Below are 27,339 nucleotides of genomic sequence, written 5' to 3' on the forward strand. Positions count from 1 at the left end.
TGTAATGGATAGTGTAAGTTTACAACCTCCAGCTTTGTAGCACCCCTTGTAATGGTACCAAGTTCTGTTCTGTAATTCATACCTGTCAGCCTCAATGCGTGAGGATTAATGCCCGACTGACATTGACTTAGTAGTTGCTTGCTTGTACATCTTTTCATGTCTGCCGTGCTGCCAGCTGGCTTTGCTTTTGTTCATGTCCCTGTATGCCAGCTGCAGCTGTGTCTGGGGCATAAGGAAGAAGGCAGTGATGCAGCATTGCAGTGAAATAGTGTGGCTTTGCACTCAGAAGTCCTGTTTGCAGGACAAGTACTGTCTGGCTATATGCGTGACCTTCTGTTTTGGACTCTGAAGGGTATTACGTATTAGAAAAAAGATGGTTGTGATGTCCATGCAGTGCAAAAAGGGTTCTGTTACACCTTGTTCCATTCCTCTTTCTCTGTGTTCTGTGTTCCTTTTCATAAAGTTTTTTTTAACCCCCAACTTAATGAAGAGTGCTGCTACTTACTTTTGCTCTGCTTAAATTTGTCTTGTTGGGTTGTAGGAATAAATTTGAATTCTTCAAATGATGACACTAAAATATAAATGTTTTGAATGTTTAGTTCATTAGGTGAATCAGCATATTTCAGTGCCCTAAAGGTCATCAGTATTAGCCTGTATACAAAAACATTTATGTGTGATTGTCAATTACATCTGTTACAATGGACAGCAGAACAGAGTTTCCATTTCGGGAGATGTGCATTTATGAAGGGCAGACGTATTGAATTTGCAAATCTGGAGGGACATACATACATAGTATGTCACACTTGTTTGTCCCTGGCCTCTTTTTCACAACCTCCTCCATTTCCCATCCCCCACCCACCCCACCCCCAGCCCTTCTCTGCAACATAGATAATGCAGCTTAAAATGTGAGGATATAAGCATCTTCCCCAATCTAGTAATACTGATTATAGAGTTATTTTGTTTCTGATTTATTCTAATGCACGCTCCACAGCACTTCTACATTCTTTTTAATGTATAATAACATTCCTGCAATTTCTTACATCTGCTGAATCTTTGTGTTTCTGAAGATCTGGTAAAATGCTGTGTATTTTGCCCTGTCCTTTTACTTTATGTTAGGCTAGTATGAGTGTGACAGGTTTTCTTTTGTGTTTTTAAAAGAACAGGGGAGCAGAAAACACACATTTTTAAGTGTTTTCTCTTTAAGGAGAATATGGGGAACTTTGTGACAGACTTCAGACTGCCATAAGTCTGACATTTTTCATCTTAGTGTGACAGAAGACTGACTGGCTCGTATTTATTGAGCCTAATTCTGTACTGTTTTTACTTTTTTTTTTTCTTTTCCCTTACCATAACTCCAAAGCAGTTCAGTTGCCTTGCCTCCCTTTGCTTTCTAGCTTTTGAATAACACATTTGAATCTGTCTAGGAAGAAATGCCTTGTGCTAGGGGATAACTAATGTGATTCTGACCCACTAATTATCTTTTTAACTGAGCATATCTGCAGGCTCAGATTTTCAGCAGAAGGGGGTAGCTGCTGCTTGTGTCAGGTCTTTGTTTCCTTGCAGTGGTGACATCAGCATGCTCTCTCTTGCCACCTGCACCTCCTTTTTTACCTGTTAGCCTCTCTCTTAGGAACAGAGTAATAGAGTGGGGTGTAAAGTGACTGACTTGCCCTATCAGATTTTGCAGACATACTTAAGGTGATTAGCAAGTTAGTAGTTCTTTTTTGTGTGCAAAAATAGTTAATGTGTTTGTGAATAGAATGACCTAACTGGTTATTGTGACCTGTTACTAAAAAAGAAAAAAAGTCCAAATCCCCCAACAACAAAAAAGCCCCAAATCCAACAAAAATCCCTTCAATTAAGTCTAAGATCGGTAAAGTCTACCATCATGTTTTCCATATTTTGAGATGTGTAGAGAGGAAGACTACAAAAGCTAATAGTTGTGAGTAAGGAAGAGCTGGTTGCGTAAGTCAAAGCGGGGGGCAGCCTTTGGCAGCAGTGACTGTTGAGTTGATGTTCAGGATCGTGAGAGGAGAGAAAAGAGTAAAAAGTGGGATAACAACCCTAGATTTAAAGAGAGCAGACTTAGACCCTCTTCCAGGATCTCTTTGAAAAAATCTATGTGATACAGATCTGGAGAGAAGAGAGGTTTAGGAGAGAGGGTTGGTTTTTCAGAGATCACCTCCTCCAAACTCAGAAATGGTTCATCTCACTGGAACAGGAAATCAGGCAAAGGTGGCAGGAGGCTTGCATGGATGGACAAAGAGTTCCTGGATAAACCAGACATAAAAAGGAGTATGCAAGAGTTGGAAGCCAGGGTAAGGTGACCAAGGAGGGATACAGAGACAGTGACCAAAGACGCAGGGATGGGGTTAGGAAAGCCAAAGCCCACCTGGAATAGCATCTGGCATGGGATGTGAAGGGCAAGTAGGACTTCTGCAGGCTAATCAGTAGCAAAAGGAAGATGAGGGAAGATGTGGGCCTGCTGCAGAATGGGGCAGTGGACTGGTGACAGCAGACATGGAAAAGGCTGAGGCACTACTCAGTGACTTCTTTGCCTTAGTCTTTGCTGGTTCTGGTTACGATTTAGCTTTAGAAATCCCAAGCCCCTGAGATCAGTGGAAAGGTCAGGAGCAAAGGAGACTTACCCTTGGAGGAGGATCAGGTTAGAGAATATCTTAAGAAACTGGATGTCTACAAGTCCATGGGACCTGGTTGAATGTGACTGAGTACTGAGGGATCTGGCCTATGTCATTGTGAGGCCACATAGTGATCGAGGGATGTTTTTAAGGACTGGAAGAAATGTCTTTCCTATTTTGGGGAAGGATAAGGGGATGCATCAGGGTAACTGGAGGCTAGTCAGCCAGAGGGTGTTGGAGGAATAATCCTGGAAATCATTTCAAAAAATACTAAGGATGAGATGGTGAGTAGTCAGTATGGATTTACAGAGGGGTATTCATGCCTGACCTACCCAATAACTTTTTCTGAAATTACTAGCTTGTTGAATGTCGGAAGGGCAGTGGCTGGGTTTTTTTTTTTTTTTTTAGGGTTTCAGCACTGTGTCCTCTAACACCTTTATGGACAAATTGGTAAAGTATGGACTAGATAGCTGGACAGTGAAGTGGATTGAGCTCAATGGGTTCAACCACATTTCAAAGTGTTGTGATCAGTGGCGTGAAATCTAGCTGGAGGCCAGTTACTAGTGGCCTGGTACTACAGGACTCGATACTGGGTCCAATACATAATAGATCCATCACTTGGATGATGACCCAGTGCATCCTCAGCAAGTTTACAGATGATGCAGAACTGGGGGGAAGGGTTGATGGAGGACTGGGTTGTCATTCAGAGGGACCTAGACAGGCTGGAGGAAGGCTGGGCTGAAAGGAATTTCATGAGTTTGAACAAAGGCAAGTACAAAACTGTATATCTAGGTGTGAAGAAGCCCCCAGCCTGTAACGGTGCCTTGGGTGACTGGCTGGAAGCAGGTCACTCTTTGAAAATCACCTGGGAGTCAGTGGTCAGGAAGCTGAACATGGGTCAGCAGCATGGCCTTGTGGCCAAGAGGACCAACAGCCTCCTGGGCTGCATTTGAGAGTGTTGCCAGCAGGTCAGGGGAGGTGATCCTTCCCCTCTGCTCAGCCCTGGTGAGACCTGTGACGCAGTGTCCAGTTTGGGCTCTCCAGTATAAGAAAGATGTGAACTTACAGTGTCGAGTCCAGTGACAGCTGATGAAGGTGACTGAAGGATTTGAGCAACTTTAGTGCTAGAAGTTGAGAGAGCTGGGACTGTGCAGCCTGGAGGAGAGAAGTTTCAAGGAGATTTTGTCAGTGTGTATTAGTTAATGTCTGATGAGACGGAGTAAAGAAGATGCAGGTAGGCTTTTCTTGGTATTTTTATACGATGGATTGATTTGATATATACTGCCTCCTTTGCAATATGAGGTTAGCTACTGTATCAAGAAAATTAAAGAAAAATGAGGCAATTTGAACAGGCTCATGTTTGAAATGCTGTTCTTACAGTATGATTTCCAATACATGTGCGGGCTTATGTCTCAATATGAAATTCTCTTCAAAGGCATTTGTATAGAGAAGAAATACAGTTGTTATAGTTATTAATGAGATTTTAAGGGGGATACTTTTTTAGAGTCACTTGTAGTTCTGTGAAGGATGTGTTTTGGATCTTTTTTGTTGGGTTTTTGGTGTGTGTGGTCTTGTTTCCTTTGTTTTGGTGGGTTTTTTTGTGGTTTTTATTTTTTTTAGGCTGTCATAAACTAATGTCCTTTTCCACATCTTGGTCTCTCAAATGCTGGGCAGATGCTAGAAGTAACAATTTAGAGCAGTCTTCCTCAGAAAGATTGGTCAGAAGAAAATTAATCAAGTAAACAATCTAAAATACTGTGTTGTTAGGTGACACATTAAAAGACTGCATTATATTATACACATCCTGTCTTTAGAGATTTTGCTTCTATCTGTCTGTGCAAGAAACTCTGCACTCCTCATTAGAGTTAGTCGGCATAATGATCTCAAAAGTACTGAGGATACAGTATGTAAAATAAAATAAAAAGGAAGGAAAATAACCAGGGGCCCAGGTGGTAAAATCAAGAGCTGTTTCTTGCTGCTCCTAGTGAAAGGTGAGTAGTCTTGGTAAGCTGCCATTTCAGTTTGAGTGTTAACCAAAAGAAGATTTAGGAGGAAATAAATGATCAAAAGCAGCCAGGAAAGGCTATCAGGGATCTTAATGACAGTACATCTTTATTGGCCTGTTCTGTACTGTATTCAACCATTCTTCGTCTTCAAAGGAATGGAAAAAAGTCTTCTTTTTAGACCTGATGTAATGCAAACTGGAGGAACATTCCCCATTTAGTGGTCCTTGAATATGAATGGTAAAAGATGGATTCTCAAGTCTCCAGATGTAGCTTCATTTGTAAATTGATAGTTTATTTTGTTTTATGTTGTTGTAAGTTACAAACTTGGAGAACTGGATCAAGAATGTGTGAGGAGACAGTTGCATCTGTTGTTTTACAGGGTTTAGATTACGTACTTTCAAAGAGAACCGAGAGGGCACAATAAATCATAGTTAAAACATTCCAGTCTTTGTTGTAAGGTTAGTGTTATTCAGAATAACTTTAGGCAAGTAGAATTGTGGGCTAGTAGCAATAAACCATTTTGAGACAGGAAAAAAAGGGACAGGACTTAATTCTCATGAAAAACACTGTATTCCTGCTACATTTCCATTGGTGTCTGGCATACTGGTCTATGTCAGGGGAAGAATAGTCTACTAATATTTGCCTGTCCTTTAAGGTGTGTGAGCATGTGTTCATATGTGCATATAAATATATATGCGTGTTCACATACACATATGCGTATTGATTTCTCACACGTTTCTTTCTGATAGTGTCTGAAGCTGACGTTTCTAGGGAGGCTGCCGACATGGAAATGGATAGAAAAAAGTATGTTGAAGAACTGAAGAAAGCATTGATAGCTGGAGAAGAATCAGCTGGCAAATATAACTTTGCTGTTTCAAGGGATAAAGAAAATATGGAGTGTCACTTCTCCTATGAAAAAAATCTGAAAGATGGCTCTGTAAGTATCGTTAAATGTTTAAATTTGAGTGGTAAACTGTGAGAACAACCATCTTGGTACATTTCTGTATTTTATTAGTTTCTTTAAAATTGAATAGATCTGTGATACATGTTTGAGATTGAATGAATATTGTGAACTCTGCCGTGGGCCAAACTAGGAACAAGTTTGTGGTTTCCCCAAAACCTGGTATCAATAGAACTATTGTTGCTTTCTTAAATGCTACTGAATAACAGTATTACTTCTCTATTTAAGTTTTTGAATAGTGTAGTGATAGGATGACAGATAAAGGTTTTAAATGAAAGAAAATAGTTTTTGATTAGATATTGGGAAGAAATTCTTTACAGTGAGGGTGGTGAGTTGGCCCAGGCTGCCCAGAGCAGCTGTGGGTGCCCCGTCCCTGGGGGGGCTCAAGGCCAGGCTGGACGGGGCTGGGGGCAGCCTGGGCTGGGGGGGGGGGGTGTCCGTGCCCACAGCAGGGGGGTGGGACTGAGTGGTCTTTAAGGTCCCTTCCAACCCAAACCATTCTATGATCTATGTTTTGAGGTTTTTTTAAGGAATGTATGCTTACACGTTAAAGCTGTAGTTTACTGTTAGGATGGTATGTTTCATAAACTGTAACTTTGCTTTTAATTCCTGACTTGAGAACTGTGCTTCCCATTTAAAATTCCGGCCCCCAATGCATTTCTTCTTTGCTTGCTTATTTTTTCTCTCTCTATCCTAAACTACATACGAAAAGTATATTAAAATTTAAGTAAGATTATTTTCAAATGCTAAAATGTAATTTTAAAATGAGCTTTTCTGTTGCTTTAAAGATTTTCAAAGCTACACTAAAATTGTTTCCTGCTTGGAAATGCATGAAATTGCAACTGGGAATGTGGTTCCATGTTGGTTTCCAGGCTGCAAAGGAAAAGACCCTCTTAAAGCAAGAAAAAAACCAGTATAATCTGTATCTGTAGACACTTTTGGTTATTTCAAGTAGTGGTTTTGTGTTAAAGCTTTTCTGGGAAAGAACCTAATTTAAGGCAGTCATCTTTGCTTATACGCTTCACCTCCCACACCCCAGAAATTAATGTTCTGCCTTTCCCCAGGTTTGTCACAGCTTCAGTTGTGCTAGGATAGCAGTGGGGCTGATTTACCACTCAGCCACATTAGTGAAGTAATCTGGGTTTAAAAAGCACTGATTTAAAACTGCACTGATCCAGTTCAGGGCACAGTTCTGCAATCAGTTTCAGTGGCATTATGAAAGGCAAGAAAATTGTGGGCAGAGAATGGAGACAAGATTGCAGATAGAGAAGAGTAGGAATGTCTGGACAAATCTTTTCCCTGGGGAAAAAATCTAGGATGGGATTGTGTCTGAGTGCAAAGTGTCTAGAGATTGTCCCACCTGCTTTCTGTTATATTTCTTCTTACCATTGGGACATCCTTTGCTTCTCATTTGGCTAATTTTAGCAGGTATAATCTTTTAAGAAGCTGGGAGAGGTGTCTGACTTGGAACATAAAATGAAACCAAAGACACTACTTTCTCTGGGATGTTTCTCTTGGAAGTAGAAGCTGGAAATACTGTTTTCCTCTATATTGGAAATAGGCAAAGAATGCAGTACAGGTATTTGTCACAAACCTGAAACTGGAGAATGGATGTATTTTGTGTATGTCTCCTGGATAAGGAGAAACTCACTTTAAAGAGGGGGGCAATACAGATTACCTGATCAGTAGCAGCTCACTTCAAGTGCTTATTGTCAGTCTTGGTTTCATTTTAGTAAGCAGAGAAAGACATTCAGTGGAATGAAGTTCAACTTCTTAAGGGTACTTCATTATAGACCTTTTTCCCTGTGCAATATAGGAAATTTTAGCACAATTTGGCTCTTGACTGAGGTGCTAAAAGTTAGTTGATATAAGTGTTCCAGTCTGCATTATCAGTATTTCTATGTATTTACGCAAGGCTTTATGGGCTCTGTACCCCCTTCTTGACACTTCTTGTGAGTGCACAGAGCTCAGTACTGTGCACAAAGGGTCTAGGTCAAAAGTACTGTATTACAGAAGGATTACAAGGTTAGGACCAAATTGTACTTAGAAAATCAGAGCAGTAATTTTAAGAATCCTGTTTTTCTTGTCTGTGTCACACATAATATATTCTAAATACCAGACAGATGAAATACATACTATATTTTTATTAAGGAAAAATATCTTCATATATGAGGGCCCAATTATTATGTGTTTCCATCAGTTAAGGCTTACAAGAAATTTAATTCATATGAAAACATCTTTATGTCAATTTGGGAAAATAATAAACTGGCCAAAGAAACTGAAAATACAAAGTGTCCTGATTGCTCTGCATGGTTTTAACTTTGGGTGACAAAAGAATTTGACTTTTTAGAAAAGATGTCGCTTCTTGGGTGAAAATACACGGATTTTTTTCATCCTCTACTAAACTAATGCCTAGAAATAAAATTGCCTAAGCTTTTCTCAGAATTACAAATAGCTTCAGGTGTATAAGTTTCAAACATTTTGCAAATTCTCTCTGAAAGTATTCAGAATGTATCTCTTTCAGCATCAGATTAGGAAATTAATCTTCTTGGGCTCTGTATATCCAGTGGGTTGAGGTTCAGCTAAATGTACGTTTACCACAGAGGAAGCCTAGAGAAACTACTCTGCAACTTAAACATGACTTAAATTCAGTGTTTGTCTCTTAGCCTTACTTATTTTTCTTACTGGGTATTTGTCTTTGTGTCTTTCATTTAGTCGTGGATATTTTTCTCTTTTCATATTTCAGCAAATGTATACATATGCAAACTACAACCTTCACAGTCCTGCAAAGAGCATTGTGGGGTGGCAGGGATGGGTCGAAGGTGGCAATGTGTGTGTGGAGAGAGGGGAACTTTTGGTTAAAGTACTGCATTTCTTTTGTTAGAGGTGCTACCTGCAGTCAAACTGAGAGATACAGTTAGTCTGCATGGTTTATGTTTAAAAATGTGGACATAAAGAAGAAAGAACAATCATTCCTGATTTCGATAGTAGTGTACTTAATACTACTTTCAAGTTCCCTACTTCTTTTCTCCTACCTCATTATATTATTAACCACTATTGTGAGAAACGTCCATTAAATCATCAGGAATAATTAAATGGTTACTATTCTTAAACCAATGTTTTTATCATTTGATACAGGACAAAAGAAGAGATCACAGAAAAGTGTGCATGAAGATGTGGTTGGTTGTGTTTGAACACTGAGTGTTTTGTTTAGTCTTAAATAATGCAGTTAAAAAACTACCAAAACTTCTGAAATGCATTGTTGTACTTTGTGAGTTATAAAATGCTTATCAATTCATGCAGCTATCTATTACTGCAAATTTTCTCAGGTACACAAGTGTCTAAGAATAAATTTTGTGCTCTTGGAAAATCAGTATGCCTTTTGTTAGAGGTATATATGCATGCCTGTGTACACACTTGATTATTTGAATTGGTTTTAATGAAACCTGCCTACAGCATGATGTTGATTTACCAACAGTCATCTAGGCTCATCTCAGCCAGTAATTTTCAGTGAAGTGCTCTGCTATAGTTCTTCATCTAGTCTGCATAAACCACTAATTCCTATCAAAAATGAAGAGTAGAATTTCCACAAAAGAATTTGCCTTTTTCCTTCTACATACCTCATAGATTCAGTTGAATTCTGTCCTGGGTCTGTATTAACAAATGATATCTACACAGTCTATAAATAATTGCTGGCTGAAAAGTCTGTGAGGTTTAGGTACAGAATGGGTATACCTCAGCTGATATGAGCATTTTAAAAGCATCTTAAAGAATTCACAATGGTAAATTCTTGCAGCTTGTAAGATATGTTGCTGCTTATTCTGTCTTCTTGCTAAGAAAACTCATATTTATTTTTAGATACCACAGTTTAAATGAATAGTCCCATATAACAGAGGCATTTATTATTCACACTAGTTAATAATAGTATGGTGTTTACTAGTTTTTGTTACTTTAATTCACAAAGAGAATGTGCCTGAGAAAGCAGAGAGAGTGATAAACTACAACTCCTTTTTTTATATCACATCCATGTTGAAGTATACTGCTACATCTGTGTACATCATGGTGTATCTGTTGATCCCTGTTCCTTGCAAATATCTGCACATGTGAAACATACTCTGTACATGATTACATGCTTTGTATATAGACTAGGGACTTGGTAAACAGATTCTAATTTGTTATAAATAATGAAAGTTTTCATACGATAGTGCATCGGAAGTTAGTGTTTAAAATTTTAAACCTTAAAAAACAGTCTTTACAGTGTTACAGATCAGTAATTTAATCATTGACTGATGTGGAGTAAAGTTAGCTATGTTGCCAGTGTCGCTTCATTTTTTTCCTCTTGATGACCATAATTTTCAGCTTGGTAATTACCAATGTTGAAATAATATATATATACACATATAATATAATTTATAGACGCATACATAATTTTCAGTGGCTTAGTGAATGTGTAAATCTGAAATACACTGTTTTCAATAGTCTGTTTTTCTGAGGGTTTGATTAGTAGTTGTTTTTTTTTCTAATGATGCACTTGCACATTTATTTTCCAGTTTTCTGGTAGAGAATATCTGTAGGTGATTTTGGACTAGCGACGGGTAATTGTCGCTTGATAATGATAAATGGTAGATACTTCAAATACCACAGTTTAGTACAGTTATGGAAACTAAAAATCTGTATTTTTTTACCTTCTTTGGAGTGGCTTGCTTAAAGATCTGCTTCTCTAAAATAGAATTATGTGCCAAAACTGTACTGGGTGGTCTATAGGAGTGCAAATAAAAATAATGGAGTGACATTTAGCAAAGGAAAATGTAGGCCTATTATTGGGAAATATTTTCTGACATAGAAATATTGTTTTACTGCTGAAGTGTTTGCCAGAGAGAGTGGTAGCAGCCCTATTGCATCATTTACCTAAAAACAGACTGGGTAAAGGAATGGAAAATGCGCTGTAAGAAACTCTCCTGCATTGTCAGTATAGTACATTACGTGACTTAATAGGTGTTTTTCATCCGTGAAACCTGTGAATCTCAGTTTGCCAGCCTAGACTACTGTATATATGAGCTCCTGTGGTGCAATGAACGTCTTCACTAAGGAACTGGTATTTGTAGACAGATACACAAACACAAGTTGAAGAGTAATAGGGCAGAGGATGTAATTTTTGCAAATTTGCTTCATGAATATCATCTCCCATTAGGTGCCACAGGCTGGTTATTCAAAGTTTATTGTGTCATTTATAGTCTTAGATGGAAGTCTGCTGAGTGATTCTCTCCTATAGCAATGGAAGTTGGCATTGTAAACATCTCACCGAGGTAAGCTTACAAACAGGGCCTTGAAGATCGGGTTGGTTTTCCTTTCCTAGCCGATAGGGAAGAACTTGCCTGTGGAAATAAACAAGTTTTAGATTAAAAACCCACCTATGATTCCTCCAAAATTACTTCCCCATTTTTGGTACAGGCTCATTAAGGCTGGAATTACATTTGTTGGCCAAAGCCCTGTTTTGAAGGCTGGGGAGATCTGTAGCAACTTAGGGGAGTGTAAGAAGGCAGGTTGCATCCAGATTTGAAAACCCTGTGACAATTCTTTGCATAGCTTTTACCATCCGGGGAGTCATTCACAGCGTCTGTGTAGCTGTCATTCAGAAGACTACAGTTTACAGTTCACCTGTTCTTTAGTTGCTGAACAGGTAGACTCCTTACATGAACTCTTACCTACCACCGAAGTTAGATGCTTAAAAGTCAATGCTTGCAACTACTCTAGCCCTATTCTGATAGGATGAAAACAAACCTGTGTCTCCAAATCCTTTTAAAAATCTTTATAATGATTAATATATAATAATGATGTATATGTAGGATTTATGTAATGAATGATTCTGCTTAGGTGTTGATGCTGTTAGTTTTTTTTTTAATGGATGGAAAACTTAAGTGGTAGATAGATCTCCTCTGAATCAGACATGAATTATGTAACGTGTGTTTTGCAGTGTCACAGTTGCATGTAATTTCAAAAGTACCGTATTAAGAATCATCATCTAACTTAAGGGACATCCATGAGGATTTTAGTACTTCCTTATCTTTTTGAAACAGTGATCAAAAAAGATAAAATGCTGTATATTTGTGAAACAAGCTTTATAAATACTTTTTCTAGCTGCATTGCAGCCTGATGTAGCTGAGCCTAAAAAATTATGCCTTTAAAAATTCTGATGTGTTTTGGGATTTATCTTCCTTATGACAGGTGGCTTTGCTGTAGGGCGTACAGCACTCTGCCCTTAGGAACTGTTTTTAGGGTGGTGAGGGCAAAGTATACTGTTAAGAGTCACATTAAAATAACAATGGGTTTGGTATACAGTGGGACTTGTGTGTCAAGCCAGCTGCAGTGCAAAATGGGCCACACACACAGAGATCTCAGTAAGGGGCCATTGAGGCTGGGCCAGCTAAACTGCTGCCACCTAAACAAACACCATCACAGAGTCAGTGATTTAGCGCTTGATCTAAGTAGGTGACCACTTGGAAGTAAATCTTTCCAAGTACTTTAGCGAGTCACTCCACATATAATAAATAATGGAAATCCGGCAAGATTTTTTTTTTGGTACTGGCAATTAAATTGATTAAATAGCCTTTGATAAACAATTATTTGAGTGCTAGCAGTTGTCGTCTTTACAGTAATGTGACAGGCTCTGGTTTTTTTCTTGCCTTTCACATAAATTTGTAAACAAGGAGGATATATGCTTAAGAAATTCCACCTTAGATGCAGTACTGTTGCCAATTAGACTGATGGAAGAGATGCTGTTACTTGTCTCTTCCATTTCCTGTGGCTGCTTTTCTGTGGTCTGTTCTGTGAGTGCATTATGAGCTTAATACAAGTTAAGTCGTTGGAGAAAATCATGCTAACCAGGAATCTTCACAGCGTACTGAATGAGTGCAGTAGAATTGGTAGAATTTATGCTGTCCGAACTGTCTTGGTTCAAGGTTTAGTTACTTTGCTCCAAACCACTGAGGATATGTTGTTTGCATAACAAAGGTCATTGAGAGTTCAGATTGTTTCCCAGGCAATTCGACTAACTTGCTCAACTGAAAAGACAGAAAGAGAATACGATTAAATTTACATCACTGTAAAAGCAATGATTCTTCTGTATCACTTATATCTATGTCCTTCAGGATTTAAGAGTGTACGCTCGAATAAATTTTTTGGAAGCCCAGTTCAGAAATAGCTTACTAGTGGGCCTTGTATAGTAAAACTGTCAAGTGCTACCTTTTGTGTAATCTCAGACTTTTAAGTGCTACATAACTTTCTCCATCTCACCTGAATGAACTCTTTAGGACTTGTAGGTACTCTTCAAATGCATTGGATCACTTCTGTAGCCTTGAGGTAAGAAAAGCTGTTTTCAGAAAAAAAATCATTTTCTCCCCCAAAATATTAATATGTGTACAATAATTGACAAAATGCCTGGAAAATTTATTTATGCCGTTTTCCTTGTTAGGCTATTTGATTGTAATAAGCTATTTGGTTGTTTAGCTGTCTGGTTGCTGCTTCTGCTAAGCAGTAGTTTGGAGAACTGTTGGGGTGAAATGCATTTAAAATGCTCGTAGTATATACCTTTAAAAATGAGGGATTGTTGAAAAAGGAAGAATCAAAACACTGCAATGAATAAATACTCTTACATTTTCTCCCTACCTGTTAGGATTTGTGGATTTCACTGGAACTATCCAACTAAACAAAAATAGTAATTTAACTGGTTTTGAGGCCTATTGTAAATGACACTATCAAGGCCATTTTCTTGTTTCACGAGTGCAATGACAGTCTAAATATATTAAAAATAACTGTAAAATGTTCTTAAAACAGCAAAATAATGGATATTTATGTGATCTATACAAGAAGAAAAGGCAGTTGTCCTTTCTCCCTCCTGATGTTATTGTATTATCTTCCCTCCCTTCCTCAATTCCTTCAGATTTTTCCCTTTTAAGCATACCTGCTGTGCATTTCAAATATCTATGTAGATATCAAGGCTTACTTTTACTTACACAGCTGAGTACAAATGCTTTCATTTTACGAGGAAAATCTTTAAATCATGGCATATTGACAAGCCTTAGTTTCCCAAGAAAAATATAGACGACAGTAGTTACTCTGGAAAAGATGACAAGAGTTACTCTGGAAAAGATTACTGTTTAGAAGTTTTAAAACTTGGTTACAAGACCCTGTCCCATATTCTCTGTAAGAATGCACAACAGTCAGAGCCTGAAGAACAGCAAGAATCTCACCTATATTTCTCTTCAGAAATGCTTGTACAGCTCCAGAGGAAGCATTCCACTTTCTACCTGCAAAGGCAGAGAGAAACCCTCAAGCTCAGGGTAATAAATGTTTGGTCATTTTTTTGTGCAAAGTACAAAATATTGAATGGATATGTTTTAAGCCTCGAAGCTTTGAGTAGCTGCTTCCAGTCAACTTCAACACACACACTAGTTCTGCTATAGTTTTTTTTCACTATTGAAATTACCTTGAAACGTAAGAAAAGAAAAAGTTTGAGATGTCTTTTTTTGTAAAAACTGGCAAATGGAAATATCTTTGTGTAATATGGTGCAGAAATAAGGTAGCTGTAGTAGGATCATTTAGGTTGGGAAAGACCTTTGAGATCATCAAGTCCAACTGCTAGTCCAGGACTGCCAAGCCCATCATTAAACCATGTCCATAAGCACTGCATCTATGCATCTTTTAAATACCTCCAGTATTTAAAAAACAGGATGATGGTTTTCCCACCTCCCTGGCAGCCTATTCCAACGCTTGACAACCCTTTCCATGAAGACATTTTTCCTAATACCCATTCTAAACCTCCCACAGCATAACTTGAGGCCGTTTCCTCTTGTCCTGATGCCTGTTAACGGAGAGAGGAGACCAACCCCCTCCTGCCTCCTGTCTGGTAGTTATAGGAGATCAAGAAGATCCCCGCCCCCCACCTCCCACCCAAGTCTCCTCTTCTCCAGTACTTTGTCTTGAGAGAGGATAAGCAAAAGAAGCGAAGTACCGAAGCTGTTCCACAGTAGCCTCCAAAATTGCTTGATTAGTAATGAAAAGCTCTTTCTCTTCAAGCACGCAGTGTATCTTGTAATAGCTTTAGTAATTTTCATGGATATTAAGCTCTATCTTTAAAAAAAACCACAACAAAAAACCGTTGTATTTTATTGTTAGAAAATCAGTGTTTATGTCCATCTTTAATAACGCCTAACTATACAAGAAGATAATATAATCAGATAGATCTCTAACATCTTTGTGGTTCAATGCACCAGAGAGTGCAAATTATTCAAGGTAAAAGTGTTCTGAATTTGTGAGAAAAATAACTCCACCAGACTGTGTGTGGTAGGGATGGGCGGACAGGACTTGTTTGTTAACTCTTAGGCTACTGCTTGGTGTTTTGAATGTCAAAACAGATTCAAGGGGCATTACAAATGGACAAGTGCACTGATTTGGAGGTTGAGGAAAGCGAGATGAATGCTTGGGCTCAACAGCTTTCACAAGACTCCCATACGTGTCACTACTGAAAACCTGATGAAGGCCTGACTATTGCAAATGGGTTTGGTTTACCATGCTAATGTAATTTTCCTTTTTGTCTATGGTCCTTGAGAATTTTTGAATCCATTTTTCTAAGGCAATCTGTTTTCTTTGTGGCTGGGATGCCAGGAAGATAAGTTACACAGTGTTTTACCACAGGGTGAGACTGGGACCATTTGCTGTGACTAAGTGTGTTGGTTTGTGGGAAAAAAAATGGGGCCAATGCTACTCTTATTTTCTTGCCATTATATTATTGGTCAGGGTAGTGGATCTCTGTAGGTGCTATGACGGAAACATAAAACATGGGCACTACCCCACCGAAAAACCCAAACACAAGAGGAAAGACGACAGATACACATCCTTCATGTCTGAATGTCTCACAAGGAAAATAAACCCACTTCTCTAGTGGAGGAAAGAAATTACAAAATGTTGCTGCCTTTAATAGCAAAAAATAGTCTAAGATCCAAGGAGAGATTTGAGCTGAGGGTGTTGCCTGGTTCACAGACTTTAACAGCAGACATGATGCTGATACCTGTATTAGCCTACAGAAAATAAATATCAGTCTGAAAATAAATAAATAAATGAAATAAATAAATGTCTGGAGGAGGCAGCATTTATGTTCTCTAGCCATGCCAAGCTTAGGCAGACAATGAGGTATTCAGGAGATGGGCTGAGGGGGCTATGAGGTTTTGGAATAGAAATGGAACTGAGGCTCATCAGCTCAGAAAAGATAGGTGAATTTGAGTGTAAATAGCATCATCAGGAATTAACATACATGAAAATAAGAGACCAGGCTAAACAGGAAGCAAGTATTTTAAAGCTGTCCTTGTGAGCTAACAGTTTTAAGTAAGTGTTTGATTGGAAACAGGAGAAAAAAAAAAAGCTTAATTTTAGTTTTAACTTCTGTTGAACAAGCTAATATGTAAAGTTGACACTATAACAATTTTTTTAACCTTTATTACTAATCCTTTTTTTTTTTTTTTTGAGTTGGAGTTGGAAGTAGTGTATTCCTGGGTTTTACCCGTCTTAATCTAGCTGTGTGGTTTATCTCTAGTTTTTCAGACAGTACTTCTATATCATGAATTCAGTGGTTTCTTTCTAGTGCACTGCCAGAGCTGCATGTGTTCATCAAATGTTGTTTACTCATTGCAGCATGTTTATGCCATCTGGAAATGCATGTGCTTCCCTTCCTGAACAATAGTCTTTAATCAAGACTGCTATTATGGAAAGGCTAGAAAGAGCAGTATACATAATCAATAGGATGCCAAAATTAGAATCAGCCGTGAATTTTTTCTAACTCTATCATGTTGCACTCAGGATAACAATATTCCAGAGGGTACTGCATCTCTGGAACTAGTACCTTTTATCCATGATCTCTTTTACTTCTGTGTATATTATTCAGAGTCCAAATCATTTAGAGAGCTTCAGGGTAATAATAACAAATCAACAGTTGTTGTGGAGATTTGTAAGCTTATAGTTGTTGTTGCTGTCTTGTATTTGTTAGCAAACTCCATTTTTCCAGGTTTGTCTAAACAGAAACATCCACAAAACCATTTCACATCTGTTATGCTGCTTTGTTCATATTATAAAAGTATGAGCTTTTTGTTCCACATGTTTATGGAACAATTTCTTGATTGTGTTAAAGCTCCACTAGCCTTTTGTACTTGGTACTGAAAGAACACGTAGAAATGCAAGTATGTTTGAGATGGTGTTAATTCACTTGGTAAGAGCAGGAACTAAAGTGTGCCTGGTAGCATTCAGAAAAACGTGCACTCACACAATATTCAAGCATTAGGAATATATATTTAGTCACACATGCAAAACCAATCCAATGTTTGTTGAATTCCATAATTACTCGTTTATCTTTTGCATTTATTTTGCTTGGTGTGTTTCTGTTGATTTCTAGTATTTTTTTATGCCAAATAAAGATGTTTTGTTTTACCGCTACCTCTTGTATTGACAGGTTAATCTTTTGTTGTGGACTTGTTTGTGGTTAGTTGTTTTTGGGGTTGTTTTTTTTCTCTTCATATGAAATTCAGTAGCAGGGGGCAGGAGGGAAATGTCTCTCTTCAGGTTTTCTGGTGCTTGATAAAGCTGTGCTAGTTAACCCCGGTATTCCTAGAGCTGGTTGAGAAAACTGTCATGGATCTTTCTCTTCTCTTAAGAGCAGATTTTTTTTTTTTTTTAGAAGCTGATTTTTAGCATTTTAACTTTTTTTCTCTGATTGCTATTTTAAGGCTTCAGACAGGTCAGAATCTAGCTGTCTAATAGTGGGGTTGATCCAGACGTATATTAAGGGTTTATTATCCTGCTTTTTGAGGAGCCTTTGAGTTTCCTTGTTGAAAAAGAAGCTAGAAGCTGACTCGGTGACAGGTCTGTCTGTCAGCAAGGTTTTGGACCTTGGTAGAGAGGCTTACAATTTCATGATACTACCATGTTTGAATGAAGATTTTCAGTGTGATTGTACAGCTAATTCAGAGGTTGATAGCAGATACTTAGGTTATATGCCTCCTGATGAATTTACCACACCTGGCATACTCAGTTTTGATCCATCTCAGAACTTTATAAAAACGTGGGTACAATCAAATGGTTTTTTAGTTATTTCTCAGCCTAGGATTTTGGTTAATTAGTTTTTTAGTTCTCTGTTACTTATACATAAAGAAATAAATGTATTTCATGGCATACGAGTGACTCAACTTGGTAGCTTGTGTATGTAAGGCTTAGTGACAATTTGGTGTTATATATAGCCAGTCTTGATCCTGGCCTCCGTGCTGTCTTTTGAAAAAGAAGTGGACTTTCCCTTCTCCCAGTGCAGTACCCTCTGCAGGGAGGCAGGAGCAAATTTCATTATCTGGCAGAGTTTTCCTGATATTGGATGCGTCAGTCCTTGGAACGTACGCTTCAAATGTGATTGCTTTTCTTAGCATAAACTGAGGCTCAAATCCACAATTCCATCCTCAGTGTTTTTCTAGATACACTAAGTTTCTCCTGTGCGATAACTTTTTTGCCCCTGGGGTGCTTTCTGAACTGTGACAGAAGGAGTTTACCCCCCAAGTTCAAGTGGGGTACTGGAAGTGTAACTGCTATAGACCATTCAATTGGAGCAGTACTAGCTAAAATGTAACTCTAACCAAACAAGAAAGAATACAGAAGAAATTATAACAAATTAGAGCATGGCTAGTTGGTGTCCTTGAGCATGGGAAATTATGTAATTCAACAAATGGCAGCTAATTTAACTAAAAAAAAAATAAAATAAAAAAGTCCCTGAATGTCAGGTCATATGCCTTAGGAAAATAACACATAGATTCTACAACATATGAGCATTATCCTTTCAGCTACAACTTCAAACTTATTCTGGACCATGACACTGGAAAAAAATACCTTTCCATATGGTAAAGAATTTATTAATATTTGTTAAAAAATTCATGTGGGTTTCTCTATAGTTAGGGCATAAAACTGTTAACGCTTCAGTAGTCTGGTGGGTGACTTCTGTGCCTTACTGTTTTCAATACCTTTGAAGGGAAAATGGTTAGTAAGAGAAAGTTGTCTTTGTCAAAGGCACTGTTTTTGAGAGCTAGAATGATGTAACTCATTAGCATGTGATTGAAAGCCCTGATGTACCAGGCTATTGAGGGCTCTGTAGAAATTCAGAATAGTACCAAAATGCATTGATTGATTTTTTTGAGGAGGAAATATGTATTTTGCTCTAAAGGTTAAGGTAACAGCGGAGGAAGAAATACATAAAATTCTGAAATAATTTTTAAAGTACTGAGATACTTTGTGGGAAATACTTTTATTCAGTGGGCAGGTAGTACTGATGCAACTAAGACCCTGAGTCTAAATTTTCTGTTTAATTGAATCCTTATTCTTTATCACTGATGTACACTATAAAATTTCAGTAGTGTCACTCTGAAATGAAATACTATTTTTTTTTTCTTCTTGTTTAAGAGAACCAGTTTATGATTCATTGGAGTAATTTTGGCTTGCAGGTCAGTAGTCTTTTGAATTCAGTGGGATCGCTTGCATAATTTTAAAGTTTCAACGATATGGAAATAAGTGTTTTTTCTGGTTTTTAGAATTCAGGAAAGTGGAAAGATAACACTTATATGGTGGGACTCTCTATTGGATGTTTGAATCCTTAATGGATACTGTGTAGGTATTGTCTTCAAATTGCAACACAGGATGAAGATCGACATTCTTCTTGCATTTATTATTAAAGCTTTTGGGTAGTGCTCAAAAACAGCTTACAGCTGACAAGTGACAGAAATTGACTGTTGTTAACACCCAAGCTATAGACATTTGCTACCTTAGAAACTAATCCTGTCTCTGACATTAACACAGTTTCTATTGTGCAATGGTCTTGTTAGTTGAAACAGACTGGCATTTCTACAGAAGCTCCACTGGAAGCTTGCACAAGTTGTAATTAGTTTTGAAAAGCTCTATTTAACTCCTTAAGCAATTTATGTGGCCTTTTTGAAGGACGGTACCTTTTAATAAGTGAACATATATTTTTACTTTATATCACAGGACAGCGGGAGGTGTTACTTTGGTAAGGCCCCAGTAAACCTGGTTCCATAAAGAGATAGAAATCTTAGCTGTGGTATTAAATGTAATCTGTAAAAATATTTTGTGGATTCAATTTTTGTTTTTATATCTGCTGGTCAACTTGTGAATGATACTCTGGAATACAGACAATGTATTTCTTATGGGACAGACTAGCTATAATCTCACAAGGGTGGAAAAAGAAGTGTTGAAAAACAATATTGATAAGATTTCTCTACTTTGAAGTATTGCAGTTTCTCAATATGTCAAGCATTTTGTAACTTTTATATTTAATTTGTATTTAATTTTATAAATGTTTGTTATACAAGTTTGTCTTTTTTAAATTTATAGCCACAGTTATTTCTCCCTTTTCATCAGACTGAAGGTAAGCAGAATCCTGAGATCCAGGCAAATGGCATACCTCTTTCTTTTAAAAAAGAATATAATGTGTTTGGACAATGCGCTGAATACAGCTTGTCGTTGCGCATTGGTCAGATTAAATATGCTACAGCAAGGGAACCTTTAGGCTGTTGTCACTATTTGAAACTCGTGAGTTTATGCTGATGTTTTTAGAAAAAACTATGAGAGACATTGACTAAGTCCGTATTGCTTTGCAGGGGGAATGAGGTACATTTAAAACAAAAAAGGTATAGACCTGTTTGTGAAGGATTTTATCTATATCTTGAGGGATATTTTAATAAGTGATCTTTTAACAAGTGGTCTTACAACCTTCTTGCCGTGATTAGATTTCTGAAGCAAAAACTTGATGATAGTATCGCAATGCACACAATCTGTTTTAAGTTATTCTTTTTCTTTTCCTACAAGAAAGCCTATCCCCTGCCTCAGTGGTATACTGTAGTATGTGCTTATGTTAAAAATTCATTGTGCATTTTGTGTAACAGGCTAAAGCAGAGTAGGCAAAAGGATCTCTTCAGCAGATGCACCAGGCAAGTTCTTCATTGATGAAGTCAGGACCCTCTAGAAGGCGCCAGGTCTAGGGTAAGAGGGATTCTCCCCATGATCTTCCCTTCAACAAAATCCTTAAATTAAAGAGAGGACAAGAGAGGTTTATTTTCCAGGTAGTCCTCTCCATTTCACTAAAATATTCTTTGTGTGTGGTGGCCTTTCTTCTATTTCCCTCCTTCCTTATAAACCTCATTTTAAGTAAAAATAAGAAAATTTAAATGAAAACAGAAAATAAAGGTGCCAACAAAACCTGAAATTGTAATTAAGACACAGTCAAGCCTATGGTGGTTTCTTGCAACTATTAAGAATTTCCCAAGTGCTGTCTGTATGAATGAACCCATGGTTTCCCCTGAAGTTGCGCATTTTAAGCTGGAGATCATTCTGTTACAGATCCCAGCTGCTCTCTTCAGTGAAGAAAAGTAAGTAAGTATTCATAGCCATGGCCTAAGGAGAGTTGTTTAAGAGGTAGGATCTGGTTTCCTTCAGTGTTTGTTTTCAAGGATTATCTTTTGGTCAGAGTAGATGCACAGCTGTTTCACAGGTCCTAAATTTTCCATTCATTATCAACTTGACACCTATGGAAGATAGGCAAGATCTTGAGTTTCCATCAGTTCTTTCCCATGGGCATGGAAACTAATTTTAGAACACTCGGTAGATAAACAGTTGAACGGATTATTTCAGAGCATTTTAGGTCACGTGCCCGTATTCTCTTTATTTTACTTCATGCAATATTGTGACTGATAAAAATGCCAATGGCTGCAGACAGTGGCATACTAAGACACTACAGATAGTTTTACAGTAGTGCTACTACTTGGCATTTCAATTTGGCTACTTTTGTCTACAAATCCGATATGTTTTTGCTGAAAGTTCCACTAGAAATAACACTAAAAAAATGCTGATTTTTTTTCTGAAATCAATTTCTCTTAGTCCCCTACATGATGACATTTAAAAGTGATCTAGCTGACTGTTGTCCTTTGTGTCTTCGGGGAGACTTTGCTGAACATATTCTCTCTGAGAAATCCCAGTCTGTGTTTTTTATTAATTGTTTGCTTATTCCAGACTTTACATGAGAAAGCTCACACAAGTGAGAGTGATGTGCAGTAGTTAAGTCAGCGGCAGAACAGATAGCCAAGAAAAAGAACCTGGAAATTTTAACGTATTTGTCAAACACAATTACATCTGAGTTTGGGCTTCAGAAATGCTATTTATTGTTCAGTCCCTTACTTGGATCCTGTTGAAACAAACAATGAAACTCAGCTGAAGTAGCAGCTTTTCAGTTGATGCTTCTAAATTTTGATCACTTCAGCAATGTGGCATCCTCATCAGTTGAAAATTATGTCTCTGTTCAAAATTAATGCAACTGGAAAGTTTAATTTGTTGAAAGGGGAAGTGCAAGATACCAAGGGAGGGCTTGGTTCTTATATTTGTGCCAAGCCTTAAAAACTGGCCACTAGGTCAACCAATTTATGTCTCAATAGCTTTAGATGTACACAGCAATCATTCTTTCTTCACAGTGCTTCAGTCCAGGCAGATTTCCATCCCCTTTTACACCCCACTCCCCTAAATCAGTCATTTGCAATTTAGCAGTGTTACAGAAGCTGTTTCTTGACTCTGTCTGTGGATAGTTCTGATTATCAAAAGACAAAAAAGACTTCATTCACATATAGGTTGTAACTTGGGGACTTCATTCTTAACAGAATAGAAAGCCAGTTTCCTTTTAAAAAAGTCACTGTGATAAGATCAGTGTCTGGATCGAGTAAAGAAAGATGTAATTACATTTTTGTGCTAAATTCCGTTAGCTCAAAAATCAGCTCAAAACTGTTTCTCTCTCTCATGGTCTGTTGATAATACTAATCTCTTCTGCATTGTTTTCACTTGCAAGTTTACTGTTACCTTGCTTTTTGAGTTCTTTTCTTGAAGTTTATTTCTTAGTATAGCTATAAAACTGAAAAACAAACCCAGTAAAATACCAAGCTGATGTATGTTACACCTTAGAATTACATGACTACATTATAAACAAAGAATTTCCGTGGCTTCCCCTTCAGTATCGCAGTTTAAGCTGCTCATATGGTATACATTTGTGGTCTTCTGGCAGCATGCTTGGCTGCTGCATGGGGGTTTTTTGAGTTTAGAGCTAACCTTGTATCTGTCTTCCCATCACTTTAGTTATTAAAATCTTGTGCATCTTTACATGGCTGCCATGAAGTGAGCTATTAAAATGTTACAGCAGCCAGGAGGTTGGATTAATAATGCTGCATGATGGGAATGAAGGGGCGGGGGTGGTGGTGGTGGGGGTGGTTATAACAACAAAACAAATACTTTTGAGTTCTTTTCTTTAGTGTTTTGTTTGTATAGATTACGATGGATTTCCTATACACTGATGTAAAGGATGATTGATCTTCGATTGATTAACTTGATGCATACTGAATTACTTTCAGGAAAAGTAGTAATGACCATAGAGATGGTTCAGTCAAATACATGGATGTATATCAACAGGTTTTAGAACATTTAAATGGTCAAAAATCTCACTGTTTCTTATTTAACAAAGCACATTTAAATGTGGCTTTTCCTGATTAAGTGGGAGCTTAAAAATACAAAAGAATAGATAGGGAAAAAAATGAATTTACAAAAAAAAAAAAAGGTCAGAGTAAGAGTAATTTTAGGGAAGGATCTGCAATTGATAGAATTATGAGCAGAAATGCTTTTTTTAAGTTTTGTGAGTCGTGTTAGGCTGATATTCTTGTTAGTCTTACTGTATTTCTGTTACTGAATGATGATGAAAACAATGCTACCATCATTTCAGAACAGGCCAAGATGTTCCTTTAGCATTTCTGTTATGAATCTGAAAAGCAAAAACATTTCCATGTCACAAAGACAATCCATTAGTTACTAAGAAAGATATTACATAGATATCAGTACATATAAATTATCATCCTCTTCAAACAATTTGTGCCCAAGGGAGCAAAAAGAATTGACTGAACTGATTTCTGACTTGCTTAAGTAAGTTTTTAATGCCATATCCTTAGGAAGTTATGGAAGAGTAGAAAATGTGCTACTGGTCTGTCAGCATACGGTGGGTATCCCGTCCCTCTTGTCTGTGTTGAAATCTGATGCTGCCTATGCTGTAGTCAGTCTGGAGTTAAAGTAATAAGTCTGCTAAAATATTAGGGTATTACAGAATGAAAATGTAGTTGTTGCTGGTACATTTCCTTTAAAAACAAACAGACAAAGAAACCAACCCTGCCTTTCAGAATTTTAGGAGAGGACCAAATTTTAAATTCCTATAGTTAGTCAATTACAAAGAAAAGAAAGTCAAGGCCACTTAGACTGACCTAAAAGTGAAGAAAGGATTGTTAAGGAAGTCTATGGATGAGGGATGCTGCAGCAGGTTCTTCTGAGGTGACTTATTGGTGTTCCATATTTTACATGAAAACTGGTTTTAATTATTTCCTATGAAATACCTGAGTATTTAAGACTCAGTGAAATAAGTAATAGCTATGGTTCTTATTTTTGTACCATTCATCAAATTTACAGTAAGTATTGTACGTTTCATTTCTAGAAATGCTACTGCAGATAGGAAGTCTCCAAGTGTAAGCATTGTAAAAACTTTTATTGAACAAAGGATGCTGCAAAGAGGAATGGGAGAGTGTTAGAAGTAGCAGCTCTGAAAAAGATTTTGGGATTTCAGATGGAAAACAGCTTAAAAAGACCTGCCAGTCTGGTCCTGTGGTAAAAAGGTCCACGTTTTTCATAGCTGTATGAGTAGGAAGTTGGTTGTTTTATTATATGGAGCACTGAAGACTTATGCTAGTGTATTGCATATTTTGTTGTCTCAATGTCTTTCAGCATAATTCTAAAAATGCTGTATATGTGACAAAATGCCACAACAGCCTTTTCTATCAAGTATGGTAAATCAGAGGAAAGAACTGTGGCTGGAAGCTGAGTCTAGGTAAGTTTACATACAGCAAGTAATAGGGGAACAGGTTGTTTATCCTCTGTTAAGATTTGACATAGCCCCTTCTTGGAGACATACTTCTGAGGAATACTTTCACTCAAAACTTATTTCTGGGCTGTGAGTGGGTAGTATTTTATTGACCTGTCAGCTGCAGAATTATTTGTTGCTCCCTTGAAACTGTTTTCCCTTGAAAACCGAAAACATACCTACAGGTTGTATTCATGTTGTATAACTGCTGTATTTTACTGTATTCAGGTAATAAAATGTTAGTGAATTCCCGTGATATTTTTTCAGACCCTGTATTTTTCTTTGCCTTTATCCTACCTTGCTTTGAAACATAGAGTAGCTAACTGGCATGCAAGTTCTATGTTTCAGTCCCCGATTTCATTTTCTGTTTCTTTACAGCTTAAACCATTTGCAGTGGTTTAGGCTGCAAATATGTAGAACTGGACTAGAGTAGTGGTTTTTTCCCCCTAACAACATTATTTAAAAGTCATAGCCTTGTGGATTCTTTGTTTTGGTATGTTTCTTTTGGTTTGATTTCGTGGTTGTTTTTTTTTCTTTAGCGTCTGTAACTGCAGCCTTTTGGTGAATTAGATAAGGCAGAATAAAATCAAGAAATGAAAACTGTATCAGAAACCAAACATTTTAAAATGTGGGGAAGTGATATAGCTCTTCATTCATAGATCTGTTTTAAGGCTTATCATCTACATAGTGACGAGATGTGGTATCACTTGGACTGACATGGAGAACAAATTAGGAGTGTGTAAGTGCATTCCGCTAATGGTGGCAATGGCAGTAGGTTAGCGTGAGGAAACTAAGCGCTTCTTCCCTGATCATAATGGATGTGATCTCCTTTAAGGAAAACAAAAACACCTGAGTGACTTTAGAATTCAACAGATGAAGATGGTCAATGTAGGAGAAATATTTTCAACTTTCTTTAGAGAAGGATCTCTGTTGAAAGGACTCCGGGGGAATTTAGGCTTGTAGTTTTTGCCAAGCAATTCTGCTGTGTTTGAGGATATTTTAGAGTGATTTGAGCAAAGGGCAAAACTCAGAGACGGGAAATGGCATTGGTACAGTTTTTGTTGTGGTACTTGTATTTTGTGGATGCTTTTTAACACTTGGAAAAGCAAACAATTGTTTTATCCCAGTAAACTTTTGGTAGTGCCAGTACTATTAAGGAATAAAGTAATTGTGTGGTTGTAGCTCTGATAGTTTAGATACAGGTGATTTAAGGCTTGGGAAAAAATAATCTTTTGCTAGGTTAAGTTTTGTGTAGTTGGGAGCCCTGCAACACAGAATTTCAGATACACAATTCTTTTTCTCTGAAAGTTGTTCATGTATTATTTTGTGAATACATTTGTCTGAACAATAAACAATAGTATTCCTCTGTATATACTTTCGGCTTTTACGGTCTCCTTTAAAAAATAAGAAAAAGGCTGAACTTTTTTATCATGGAGTTCAATGTCAGATGAGTGCACTGTCAAAATTTTCTGTGTTGTTTTAATTATTTCACTTCCAGACTATTAGCAGGAATGGCTGTCTAAAACCTAAATATCATTATAGTTTGCATCTGTTAATAATAGTCCATAACACAGACCATGCTATTCATTGTTTTGCTAGAATGGTAATGAATTTCATGCCATTGCTCAGATGATTTAAAAAGTGAATGTATGCAAGTACCTTCTCCTGTATACCAAAGGAAGAAACACATTTAAAAATATATTTACAATTTAATCTCCTAAAGAACTTAAAAGGTAATATTTTTGTATATTTTTCATGAAAATTCTGAGATTAAAATGCTGTATTTTCTTAAGAAAAAGAAAATCGATAATTTAGTTATGCATTCTGGGACATCCCATGATGAAGTGGGGTTGCAGTGGGAATGCAATTGTGAAAACTTTGTGTTAGATTGAGTATGATGAACAGGACTGCTATGCTTCAGAAATGGGATGGGAATGTGGTAATGTACTAGCATTAAATATGGGAAGGTAAGCATTAAATAACTTTGACATCAGTGTAAGTTGTGTAAAGCAAAAATTTCAAAATGTGTGATGTGTTCTGTGATGATTTCTAGAGTACTGGTAGGTTGATTGGAATGAATCTAAAATTTGTGGAAAACTGCAACAGCTAATGTTGGTTGCCTTTTGCCTGGCCTTAAAGTACTTTTAATGCAAAATTACGTGCTGCATTTATTTCATAAGCAGAACAAGAATGTGTGATGTTTTGATCAATTTCAGTTCACAATTTTCTTTTAAATTCGCAGAGTATTTGTTTGTATGGTAAGAGATTAAAACAGAAAAATCTCAACAGGTTATACTCCATCCATGCAAGAAATCGTGTTTTGCTTCATCTAGCAAAATTACTTTTCTAGGCTGATTTACATGCCGAAGTAATAAATATTTTTCAAAGCCTTTAGAAAAACTCTTTTCCACAGTTTTTAAAGTAGATTGTGTTTGTGTGCAAGTCAGACATGCAAGTGAGAAAAGGAGGACATAAAGCAGGATGCTTCTTTATGAGATACATACATTAGTGAGATAAACTGACATTAGGTCACTGGCTTCCCTCTGGGGAGGACAGAGAGAGGGACTGGGTTAAGCTGGGCAGTACATCTCTTCATTAAGGCAGAACAGCTGTAGTTTGACATTTTGGTGCTCTGAAACTAGGATTGGCTAACGTTCATTTTGGACTCTTTCGGGTTTTGTGCATTCAGAGTCCTGTGTCCTCTTATGC

At 37.3% G+C, this 27,339-nt stretch overlaps 1 protein-coding gene across 1 annotated transcript in view; it reads left to right on the forward strand.

Moving 5' to 3' along the window:
- Nucleotides 1–27,339, forward strand: part of XRCC4 (X-ray repair cross complementing 4) — a 184,459-nt gene that overhangs the window by 20,695 nt on the left and 136,425 nt on the right. The window contains exon 3 of the mRNA XM_056324190.1: nucleotides 5,395–5,582. Within this exon, the coding sequence (XP_056180165.1) occupies nucleotides 5,395–5,582 (188 nt within the window). The remainder of the gene's footprint in view (nucleotides 1–5,394; nucleotides 5,583–27,339) is intronic.

Source organism: Falco biarmicus, chromosome Z (genome assembly GCF_023638135.1).
Source record: "Falco biarmicus isolate bFalBia1 chromosome Z, bFalBia1.pri, whole genome shotgun sequence".
Classification (NCBI taxonomy): domain Eukaryota; kingdom Metazoa; phylum Chordata; class Aves; order Falconiformes; family Falconidae; genus Falco; species Falco biarmicus.